The sequence below is a fragment of the Pelodiscus sinensis genome, chromosome 6 (genome assembly GCF_052426305.1).
Source record: "Pelodiscus sinensis isolate ZL-2025 chromosome 6, ASM5242630v1, whole genome shotgun sequence".
Taxonomy (NCBI): domain Eukaryota; kingdom Metazoa; phylum Chordata; order Testudines; family Trionychidae; genus Pelodiscus; species Pelodiscus sinensis.
This window is the reverse complement of record NC_143057.1, coordinates 92,509,888-92,520,840: the sequence shown is the minus strand read 5'-3', so window position 1 is coordinate 92,520,840 and position 10,953 is coordinate 92,509,888. Positions and strand designations below refer to the sequence as shown.

At 49.7% G+C, this 10,953-nt stretch overlaps 1 protein-coding gene across 1 annotated transcript; it reads right to left on the bottom strand.

Moving 5' to 3' along the window:
• Positions 1 to 4,485: 4,485 nt before the first annotated feature.
• On the bottom strand, positions 4,486 to 7,701 carry HTR1A (5-hydroxytryptamine receptor 1A). The gene has a single exon (XM_006134439.5). The coding sequence runs from the start codon at positions 7,379 to 7,381 to the stop codon at positions 6,161 to 6,163; it is 1,221 nt and encodes a 406-aa protein (XP_006134501.3). The 5' UTR covers positions 7,382 to 7,701; the 3' UTR covers positions 4,486 to 6,160.
• Between the last annotated feature and the right edge of the window lie 3,252 nt (positions 7,702 to 10,953).

Here is a 10,953-nt window from a genome sequence, read left to right as displayed (position 1 = left end):
CCCTTTTGAGCAACTGTTCTTGCTCAAGAGGCCAGTGTAGACAGGCAACATGAATTTCTTGTTCAAGAAAGCCCTATGGTTAAAATGGCCATCAGAGCTTTCTTGCGCAAGAGAGCGTCTACACTGGCATGGATGCTCTTGCACAAAAGCACATCGCTAGCTCAAAAGCATATGTAGCGTAGACGCTCTCTTCTGGAAGAGTTTTTGCAGAAGAACTCCTCCACAAAAGAGTTTTTTCGCAAGATTGCGCTAGTGTAGACGTAGCTGATACATTTTTAAGTGAGTTCTTGTCTCAGCGCTCCTGTGTGCAAACCTCCCTTTCCCACATACCTTGTTTCTGTCCTTCATTGTTATGCATAAACACCAGCTTTCATAGCTGAAACTTTTTATTCTAAGGTGGGGAGAATTTTTCCTGAATTACATGTGTTTTATTTCCAGGCAGTTTTTCATCTCCTTCTCCTGCTTTATAAAGACTCCACTTATTTATTTTTTAGGCCCTATTTTTTCTTTGACATTATCCCCTAGGGAGGTTTTGCCCTAAGATTCTGACTTTGGGAGCTTGGATTTTTCTGGATTATGATGGCAAATTTGAATTTGGAGTGATCTGACTCTTTCGTCTTACCCACACTCTAGAAGCTTTTTCTTCAACCGGTTCTCTGCTTTGCTCTATGCTTGCTGAATATGCCATTCCCTTTGTCTCAACTGATGCAGAACCCAATCCTGGTTTTATGTTTTCCTACTGGGATACAAATTTTAATATTCCCTGATAGCATTTCTTCACTTCATAGTTAGAGATCCCACAGACTAAGTTTTCTTAGCTAAATGACTGTTTAGTCCCTCCTCATAAATATGTTTTCCCCTGCTCCTCGTGTACCTTTTTCTTTTCTTTTATTAATTGGAGGGTTTTTTAAAAAAATGTTATTTTCTGTATTTCTAGTGTGTTCACTACTTTTTTTCTTCATAAAGGAAAATAAAATTGGTAGAGTTAAATACAATCACAATACTTTGTGCCTATATTTTTTTAAATGTAGTTAATACTTTCAGAAAAATATTTCCAAACTGTCTCTGGGATGAGGCTCATTCCTGCTGGTCATGTGTTAAGAGGGGAAAGATCAGCTATACATGCAGGCTACGTCTACACTGGCCCCAAATTCCGGAAAAGGGATGCAAAGCAGGCAAGTCAGAATAGGGAAATCCGCGGGGAATTTAAATATCCCCCGCGGATTTAAATAAACATGTCCGCCGCTTTTTTTCCGGCTTGGGGAAAAGCCGGAAAAAAGCGTCTAGACTGGCGCGATCCTCCGGAATAAAGCCCTTTTCCGGAGGATCGCGCCAGTCTAGACGCTTTTTTCCAGCTTTTCCCCAAGCCGGAAAAAAAGCGGCGGACATGTTTATTTAAATCCGCGGGGGATATTTAAATCCCCCGCGGATTTCCCTATTCTGACTTACCTGCTTTGCATCCCTTTTCCGGAATTTGGGACCAGTATAGACATAGCCGCACACTTTAAGACAGGGGTGGAAAGCCTAAGGCTTGGGGGGAGAGCAGATGCAGCCCCTGTCTTGCCTGGATCCAATCCCCAGGGCTCAGGATTCCCCACACTCAGCATTGGGGAGCCCACACTGGAGCTCCAACCTCTCCCTTCCCCCCATCCCACCCCCAGGGCTGGAGCACACAAAATCTACTAGCCTGGGCCCCCCAGGGTCTGGAGTGCAAGGGAAATGTGCAGAGTATTTTTCTCCTTCTCAGTCAAGGGCCACATCAGTGAAGGGCCATGGGGTTTGGGGTTTTTTGGCTTCTCACTTATGTGCACCCCCCCACTGATTTTTCTTTGGGTCAGTAGCCTCTGAACAAAAAAGATTTCCCACCTCTGCTTTAAGAAAAGAAAGAATATATTTACACATTCACAGGGATAAAATTCAACAAAATTGGCTTGAGTATATTTTTCAACTTTATGTGAAACCATTTGGGAAAAAAATCTATGCTACGCTCTGGTTTTACATTTGAAAAGCTCTGGTCATTATATATCTACCACAGCATTTATACACGGGTTCTTTAAAATTCACAGTGAAGTGAACATTATTACCTATTTCCTGTAGTGCTAGTACACAGTATTTGCTAGGAGCTAGTGCTCCTTTTTTTTAGCATTTTAATCCTTCTTTAAAGTACCCATTATCCTGGTGTTAACTGGCACATACAGCCTGCTAGAGAGGTCAAAGTGCTGTCAGGCTGGTAGCTGCCCTCTTGTACACAAATCACAGCATCTGCACTGAATTGAATTTTGTGCACTTAGTTCTCCTGGGGGAGGTTTTCAGGTGAGCATTGCTTGTAGGAGCTCTCCAGAGTCTGGGCAAGAGAGAAGGAACCAAAATTACAACAGGCCATGGCCTGAGCCATTAAGTGAGAGGTGCTGCAGCCAGACCCCCAGAGAGCAGGGACTTCAGCTCCAGTGATCAGCTTGAAAACAAGTTTCCAATCCCTGAAGAAAAATGAAACAACTCCAGCCCTAATTGAGGGCTCTGAGCCTGTCACTAGTGCAAAGGGTGAGGTGACGTTCCTCCTCTCTGCCAGCTGCAGCCCCTCTCTTTGAAGCAGAGATTGTGGGGGTGGCAGATGAAGGGCCAATGGCAGAAAGGAATGGCAGACACTGCAGTTGCGCAATCTTGTGCAAAAGCGGCTGCTCTCATGCAAAAACTTGCTGCCTGTCTACACTGGCCACGTGTTCTTGCGCAAGTAAACTGACATTCTAATGTATGAAACCAGGGCTTCTTGCACCAGAACTCTGATGCTCCCGCTCAGGAATAAGCCCTTTTGCACAACTGTTCTTGTGCAAGAGGCCAGTGTAGACAGGCAACATGAATTTCTTGAGCAAGAAAGTCCTAAAATGGCCATCAGAGCTTTCTTATACAAGAGAGTGTCTACACTGGCATGGATGTTCTTGCGCAAAAGCACATCTCTTGCACAAAAGCACATGCTAGTGTAGACACTCTCTTCTGGAAGAGTTTTTGCAGAAGAACTCTTCCGCAAAAGAATTTTTGTGTGAGAACACGCCAGTGTAGACCTAGCCTCCTTGTTTTAGCAGAGAGTTTCAATCCTGGCCTTGCTGCTGCACCTGGCATGTAATTCTCTGGAGCTGCTCTGTAAGCACCCCAGGATGAGGGAAAATATAATCCCTCCTGCAGAGAGAGGCTCCTCTTAAGGACAGGTGGAGCACCTGATGGCTACAAAATAGGAGCTAGGGCTGGGGAAAGATTCCAGGCTGAAAAGTGCTTCTGTCCCTTTAAAGCCAGTCCCTCCGAGCTAAGGCTAGGTCTGGGGCAGTCCTTAAAGCCCCTTGCTGCCCTTTTGGTTCATGCCATCTCTAAGCTGTCACCTGCAGACCTCAGCCCTGCTGATCCAATGCCAGGAGGGATTTCTTCTGAGCTAGCCACGGCCTCCGGCTCTGGAGGGCAGCGTGCGCCGGGGAGACCCTGTAGATCTGCAGCACCTCTCTAGCCTAGCGTACCTGGCAATGGAAGCCAGACTTGCTGCCCTGGGGGAATTTCCAGCCCTGGAGCTCAGAGACCTGCTGCTGTCCTGCTCAGAAGAGATACCCGAGGGACGGCTCGCTCCTCGGGGCTTGTCCTTCCAGCTTTAGTGCAAAGCGCGTCGGCTCCCTTCCTGGGACAGGAGGAGGGTCCCCTACTGCGGAGCTATCACTGCTCTTGAGGAAGGGGGCGGGGAGAAATGAAATTGAAGTTGGGCAGCGATTAACGTTTCCAGCTTTAAGCGAGTTTTTTAAAGTTTCTGAAATGTCTTGGCGAATCTAACGTCTGCTCCGAGTAAAAACGGGGGACTAAAATGCTGCTCGGGTTACATTTAAGAAGGTTTAAGATTGAAATATAAGTGATATGTACATAAAACCATCAACCCACTCTCCCTCCCACAGACACACGTGGGATTGTTATCAGTATTACAAACACACGCCCGACTGCTGAATACGTGGATGTGGAGATATGTATGAAAACAGATTGCTGATAGGTTCAACAAAATTTAAAACCGACACTTAACACGCACTTGCTGGTTCTTTGAACTCAAGTCACAAGATCTTCAACTTAAGTGGTAAATTTTCAACTCCTTCATAAATGACCGTACATTACATTTGCCTGAGTATCTTTTCCACAGTAAAAAGATTATTTTCAAAGTAAAGAAAGTGCAGAATGTGCACGTAGTTAGGAGCGATCAAAGCGAAAGGGGGAATAAGATAAAAGGTCACTTTAATTGAGAAAAATGAGGTCCAATAAATTTTCTGATAAGAAAATTAGACTATCTGAACATATTCAAAGCATTGCTATTATTTAACTTTTAAAGCTTTTGACTTCATAAACGACTTGACATTTATATTCACGTGAAGCACAGAATTAACATTCCCAATTACCTACAGATAGTACAGATCATGACAAAATAAAGAAGAAAATATGTATTTTTGGCTCAAGCAATTCGATCTCAAACTACTTTCCCAAATACAAAGAATTCCACCCCTTAATAGTGCAAAATAATATGCAACCCTGTCCGATCTGAACAGAATAACAGATCACGATGCATACATACCCTGTATGAAACTAAGAGGCACTGTACAAAACAGACATTCTGGCAATTGAGTTGAAATCACAGTTTTTAGGTTGTCCCAATCTGACTCTAGAAAGAGCTGTTAGTAATACATTTCAGTACAAATCATGTGATTTCTTCACTCTCATCCAAAGCAAAGTATCCAAAAGAAAGCACCTCTGCAACTTTCTTTAGTAAAAGGTGAATTTTATTTATTTGTTTATTTGTAAAGAGGGATTTAGCAGGGGGCCAAATATTCAGGAAAGTTCTAGTGAACAGCCAATAAGTCAGAGTGGACAATATTTGTTAACTTTTCCACTAGGGTAACTAACACTACACTCCCTTTAAACCTATAGCATGAGTGTTTGTCCAGCGACAATACCGTAGCTAATCACCTGTTCTGGGAGACAGACTCCTTGTTTTAGCTCTTTTTACTACACAGCATCAAAATGAAATTACCTTGGTTTAGACGGGGTGGAGAGAAGAGCGACAAAAGCAGCAAATAGTTTCAAACTTCACTTAAAATGCTCCCCAGCTGCTTGTTCCCCAAAGGACCAGTGCGATTCCTAGTAATAATACTTTTAAGGTGCTTTTCAAAATGAAAACCTGCGTCTTGTTTAAACAATATATGTAATTGCGCCTGATAGTCACGCAGACGGGTTTCCGTGGGGGGGGGGGGGGGGGGGGGGGGGGGGAGAGGGTTTAAGAGAAATCCTCATTCTACTGTTTTTTAATCGGTTTGAAATTAGGTGAATTGTGGTGACTTCATGTTTAGCAAAATTCCTCTCATGTACACAATGTAACTTCCATGCACTGAAAGGTAGTAACGTAACACGCTATCATATATAAGCTACAGACATGCCTGTTAGGAAAGTGATCAGAAGTACCTTGAAAGGTTATACAATTATGTTTTTCCCCCAAAAGGAAATTCACATTTCAATCTCGCTGCCAGCGAAGTAACTTTCAAGCCCCGTCCGCCACTGTAGAAAGAACTGCTTCAAACCCTCCAAGTCCTTACTTACTCGACCAGCTCTGGGTTAGGCTCAGAGTTCGGCAATCTTCTTTTCATCCCAGAAAAACAGACAAGACGGGGTTATGCATAGGATGGTTTATTTTACCGATGCTGCTCGGGCAGACAAGGTGGTGCGACCACAAGCAACGATCTGCACACCCAGGGTTTACCCAAATAAATGCAAGTGGCGGAAGAGGGTGTCATTGCACGGGCTCAGTAATGTGCAAACTCAGAGGAGCACAGTTTGGCTTGGAAACACGTGCCAGTGAGTTTTCCAAAGCGCTGGATGAAAAGTGCTAAGTTTTCAGCGGGAGTTCAGGAAGGGGCTGGCTCGGTTTGTCTATACTGTTTGGGCGGCGAGGGACTGGAATCAGGGCACGGCCTTTTCTCCCCAGACAAATGCCCAAGGGTCTGAACTACTTGGCGCTGAGCGGTGAAGCGGCGGTACCCCTGCCGCAGGTCTGGGGAGAGTGGGGGAGGGACGGGCACAAGCATACGCTGTCGCGGAAGAGAGGTCCGGCTGGAGGAAGCAAGTGAAGACAGTCCCAGAGAAAAGGGAGGCTTCACTGCCTGCAAAATTTGCACTTGATAATTTTCTTAAAAGCACTTTGGAAATCTTTGTTGAAATAGGCGTAGATGACGGGGTTGAGGAGGGAGTTGGAATAGCCCAGCCAGTTGATGACCGCCCCCAGCCAGTCCGGCATGAAGCATTCACTGTCACAGAAGGGCAAGACCAGGGCCACGATGAAGAAGGGCAGCCAGCAGAGGATGAAGGTGCCCATGATGATGCCCAGGGTTTTGACCGTTTTCCTTTCCCTGGCCAGGGCCATCTTCCTCTTGGCCTCGGTGCTCCTCTCGTTCTTCTGCTCGAAGGAGGAGGCCAGCGGGGTGCTGCAGGGGTCGCTGGGCAAGGGCAGGTGAGTTTTGGAGGAGTTGTGGTAGTGCTGGACCTCGATGACCTCTAGAGCCGCCCCGTCCTCCCCATGTCTCACGGCCCCGTTGATACAGGCGCTGGGCTTGGGCTCCACAGTCCGCTTCCAGCTCTTGCCGGGCTCCCCGTTGCTTTTCTTCTGCAGGCTGGCGGGAGAGTGGCAGGTGTCCGCGATCTTCTTTTTCTTCTTCTCCGCCTTCTTGACGGTCTTGCGGATCCGGAACCGGGCCGCCCTGAAGATGCGCCCGTAAAGCACCAGCATGAGCAGCAGAGGGATGTAGAAGGCGCCGAAGGTGGAGTAGATGGTGTACCCGTGGTCCTTGCTGATGGTGCAGGCGTCCGGGTTCGACCTGTCCTCGGGCGTCCGCCAGCCCAGCATGGGCGGGATGGAGATCAGGAAGCCGATGAGCCAGGTCAGGCTGATGAGCACAGCCGCTCGCCTGGGTGTCCGCTTGTTGACATAGTCGATGGGGTCGGTGATGGCCCAGTAGCGGTCCAGGGCGATGGCGCACAGGTGCAGGATGGACGAGGTGCAGCACAGCACGTCCAGCGAGATGAAGATGTCGCAGGTGACCTGGCCCAGCGTCCACTTGTTCAGCACCTGGTAGAGGGCGGCCATGGGCAGCACCAGCACGGAGACCAGGAGGTCGGTGACGGCCAGGGAGCCGATGAGATAGTTGGCCACGTTCTGCAGGGAGCGCTCCAGGGCGATGGCCGCGATCACGCAGGCGTTGCCCAGCAGCGCGCAGAGGATGAGGGCGCCCAGGGCCAGCGCGGTGAGGAGCTGGTAGCTGAGGGTCACGCCGGCGCCCTGGTCCCGCGCGGGGGACGTGGTGTTGTTGGCGCCCTCCATGGCGGGGCGGCGGGCGGCGCGCTCACTGCTCCGGGCGCGGGCAGCTCTCCGCTCTCCGGCCGCCGCTCATCGCCTCGGGCCGCGCCGGACAGCCGCGGGGCGGGAGCGGCGGCTGGAAGCCGGGCAGCCGAGGCGGCGGCTCACAGGACGGTGCCGGTTCATGCCCATCTGGCCGCCTGGCCCCGCTCCCCTCCCGGCTGGAGGCTGCTGCCGGGCTGGCGGGGCGCGCGGCGGCGTCTCCCTCTGGCTCGCTTTGTGCCCCGCGCCGCGCTGCGCCCTCCCCTCCCCGCCCTCGCTAGCTCGCTCGCTCTGCCGGCTCCGCGCTGCTTCCCCTCCCGTCCCTGCTCCCGCCTCCCCGCCCCTCGCCTCTGGGGGGGGGGGGGCGCTGGCGGGGCTGCCTTTGCGCTCCAGCCGCTCAGCAGCCTCGGCCCCCGCACGGCCAGGAGCAGGCGAGGCGCTTGTGCCCCCTGGCCAGTCCCTCGGAGAGCCCAGCCCCGGCCAGCCCGAGGCGCTACGGGGGCCCTTCAAACTCGCCCCAGCCCCCTCCCCCCCCCCTCCCCGGAGCGGGCCACGCACCCGGCAGCCCTACTGGCCCCGGGTGATTCAGCCGTGGGCTTGCAGCTCCCCCGGGCTGGGTCGGGCCGGCGCGCGGCAGGAGGGGCTGGCTCTGCGGGCACCGCAGGGCTGCGGAACCTGGCCCGGGGCAGGCTCTCCGGGTCGCTCTCCGCCAGCTGCAACCTGCTCGCTGCTGGCTGTGGCATGCAGACTCCTGCTCTAGCCCGGCGGTGCCGGGAGCCGCGGGAAGGGATCCCCGGCCGGAGCCGGAGCGGCCAGCGCCGCACAAGCGTTCCCGAGACTCGGCTGAAACTCTCCAGCCGCTGCCGGAGTCACTCGCTTCACTTTCTGCCTTCAGCACCCGGGACAGCTCCACAGGGGAAGGGCATTTGTCGCCACCTGCAGGTGCGCGGCGTCGGGCTGGCGAGGATCGCGGCTCTCACACACCTGGGCTTGCCAGGCGCCAGACACCTGCTCTGGGAAGGGCTCGCCAAAGGCAGCTGGAAGGTGGCTTCTCCGCAGATCTCATCCTCGCTCCGCTTCGGTTCCTGGAGGAACTTGTCAGGGGTGGGGGAGGAAGTAGCTTTGCATCTAATTGCCTTTCCTGGGGCCCTGGCAAGTGGCAGCGAGAGGTGCAAAGGTGGTTCGCTTGGAGTTAAGCAGAACCAGTCCCAACACGTGCTTTTTGTGTCTTATATTTCGGGGACTTCTGGGATTTATTGGCATGCAGATCACAATACATTACAAATTCCCCACGTTGCAGTTTATCACGGTCCGATTTGAAGTTACAATGATTTGGCTCCCTATTAGATGGCAATGGTTTTTTTTAGTAACCGTTTGAATGAAATGAACAAATTAGCTGCTGCCTGAATTACAAAGGAAAACAAATGCATGCAAATCTGGTGAGAGGCGTGGGGAAACATACATGCCTGGCATCTTCAAGATACAGGTAACGCTCTTTCTATTGAGTTATGTATTTTCTGCAATCAAAGTAAATGGCAAAGTATGTCCCGTGCTGCCAAATGAAGCGAGTATAAGAGCGCGCGCGCAACAGGTAATTCCCTTACACTGTGTCAAATGATAGTTCGGTCATCAATGATCATGCCATTCCGGGAAGGCCAATCGACAGGCAGGCGAGCGATCAATAAAGTAACTTTTTTAAAAAACGAGGAGCTGTCGGTAGACAGCAGTGTGGCGGTGCAGGTGACTTGAGGCGTATTGTTTTACAATTGTGTGCCGAGCACGGGTCCCACTCAAACATTTCAAAGCGGCCATTCTCCCCAGACCATTCATGCCATGTCAGACAAAGCCCTGAAACCAAGAGGACAGTCGGTCCCAGTGCCCTGAAATCTGATGGCAGAGCTCTATTTCCCTCCAAACACAGAAGCGCTGCGCTATCTTTCTTCAAGTTGCATTACAGGAAATTGCAGTGCAACAAACTATTTCAATCACGATAAAAAATAACGGTACAGTTGCGCTTGATAAAAAAAAGCAAAGACTGGATCTGAAGAAGAGAATGAAATGAGAAAAATATCGCTGGGAACAATCTGAAACAAAAATAGTATCAGACTGACAGATCGGAAACACATAGGTTAATAGCCAGTAAACATCCCATGCATTCGGCAGAGTAGGAGACAACTTCTGACCAGGGATCATAAACAGAGTTTCATGATTGACAGCTTTCACTTGTGCTTTCCTGAGAAGATGACAATACTGGGAAGCTCATGTTGTCACTTGACATGATTTCTAGCCTCTCCTCACACGATAATTTTAATGACGGGAAAGCAGCTTTCAGATTAGTTTGTACTGGTGTCCTGCAAATGCAGGTCATTGCCTCAAATGATTTTTGAGTATTCCCAAATACATTAGGTTTGTAATTAGGCCCAGCGAGCCATATACACACACTCGTACTTGTTAATCTGTACTTAAGGGGTGGTCACCGCAGATACAGCTGTGCGCATAACTTTACCAGGTGTGTGGATAACCTCTCTAGTTCGGGTGGGACTTCTCGTTTAGAAGAGAGACAATACGGCTACAGAACTTCACTTTTAGGATCCCTCGGGGCGCAGAGCTGATAGGCAGACATTGGAGGAGCCCGCAATGCTTGATGATCAACTAAGGTGACATGTCTTGTGCCTCCGTATGAGAGATGAGGGGAAATAGGACATGGCACTATTTGATATTTAAGTCTGACTTACTTATGAATGCCACAGTTTCGAATGCTATTCGCTAAGAATGGGGGGAATTCACAGCACACCTGGTTTGCAGGGAATTAGATCTAGTTTAAAAAAAACAACAGCAACAAGAACCCCGTGCCTCTGGATAAGAGACATAAACAACGGCAAGTCCTGTGGCACCTTATAGACTAACAGATTTATTGGAGCATAAGCTTTCGTGGGCAAAGACCATCTGACGAAGTGGGTCTTTGCCCATGAAAACTTATGCTCCAATAAATCTGTTAGTCTATAAGGTGCCACCGGACTTCTAGTTGTGCAGATTCAGACTCACACCACCACCCCTCTGATACTCTGGCTAAGAGGTCATTTTGAGCTCGCCTGGGCAAATGGGTAGAGCACAAAACTGGAAAGCAAGAAACCCTCAGAATCCAGATTCTGCCCCAGACTCCTTGTGCAGCTTTGAGAAGATAACACTGGCTAGAATTGCCAACTGTCCCCTGATCATGGAGGCTTCAATTCAGTTCTGCCCAAACATGAGGCAACAAGGGTTTGTTTTCCAGGGGGCACTGATCACTCCCATTGTGTTTTGAGGGAGGGGACAGCAAAAGCAATGAATGTTTCTGAAAATAGGTGTCTTCTCTACACACACAATGGGAACATTTGCATTTAATGGGAACATTTGCATGAAAAATTCCTGACTCTTTTTTGCATTTGACATTTTTCACCCAGCTCTAGTCCTCTCCTCTCTTACAGTCCCATCATTCTAATGGGCATGGATTGGGGGAAAAAAGGGGAGGCTAAGTTAAATTGTGGCCAGTAGAGTCAGCCATATCCATAAGG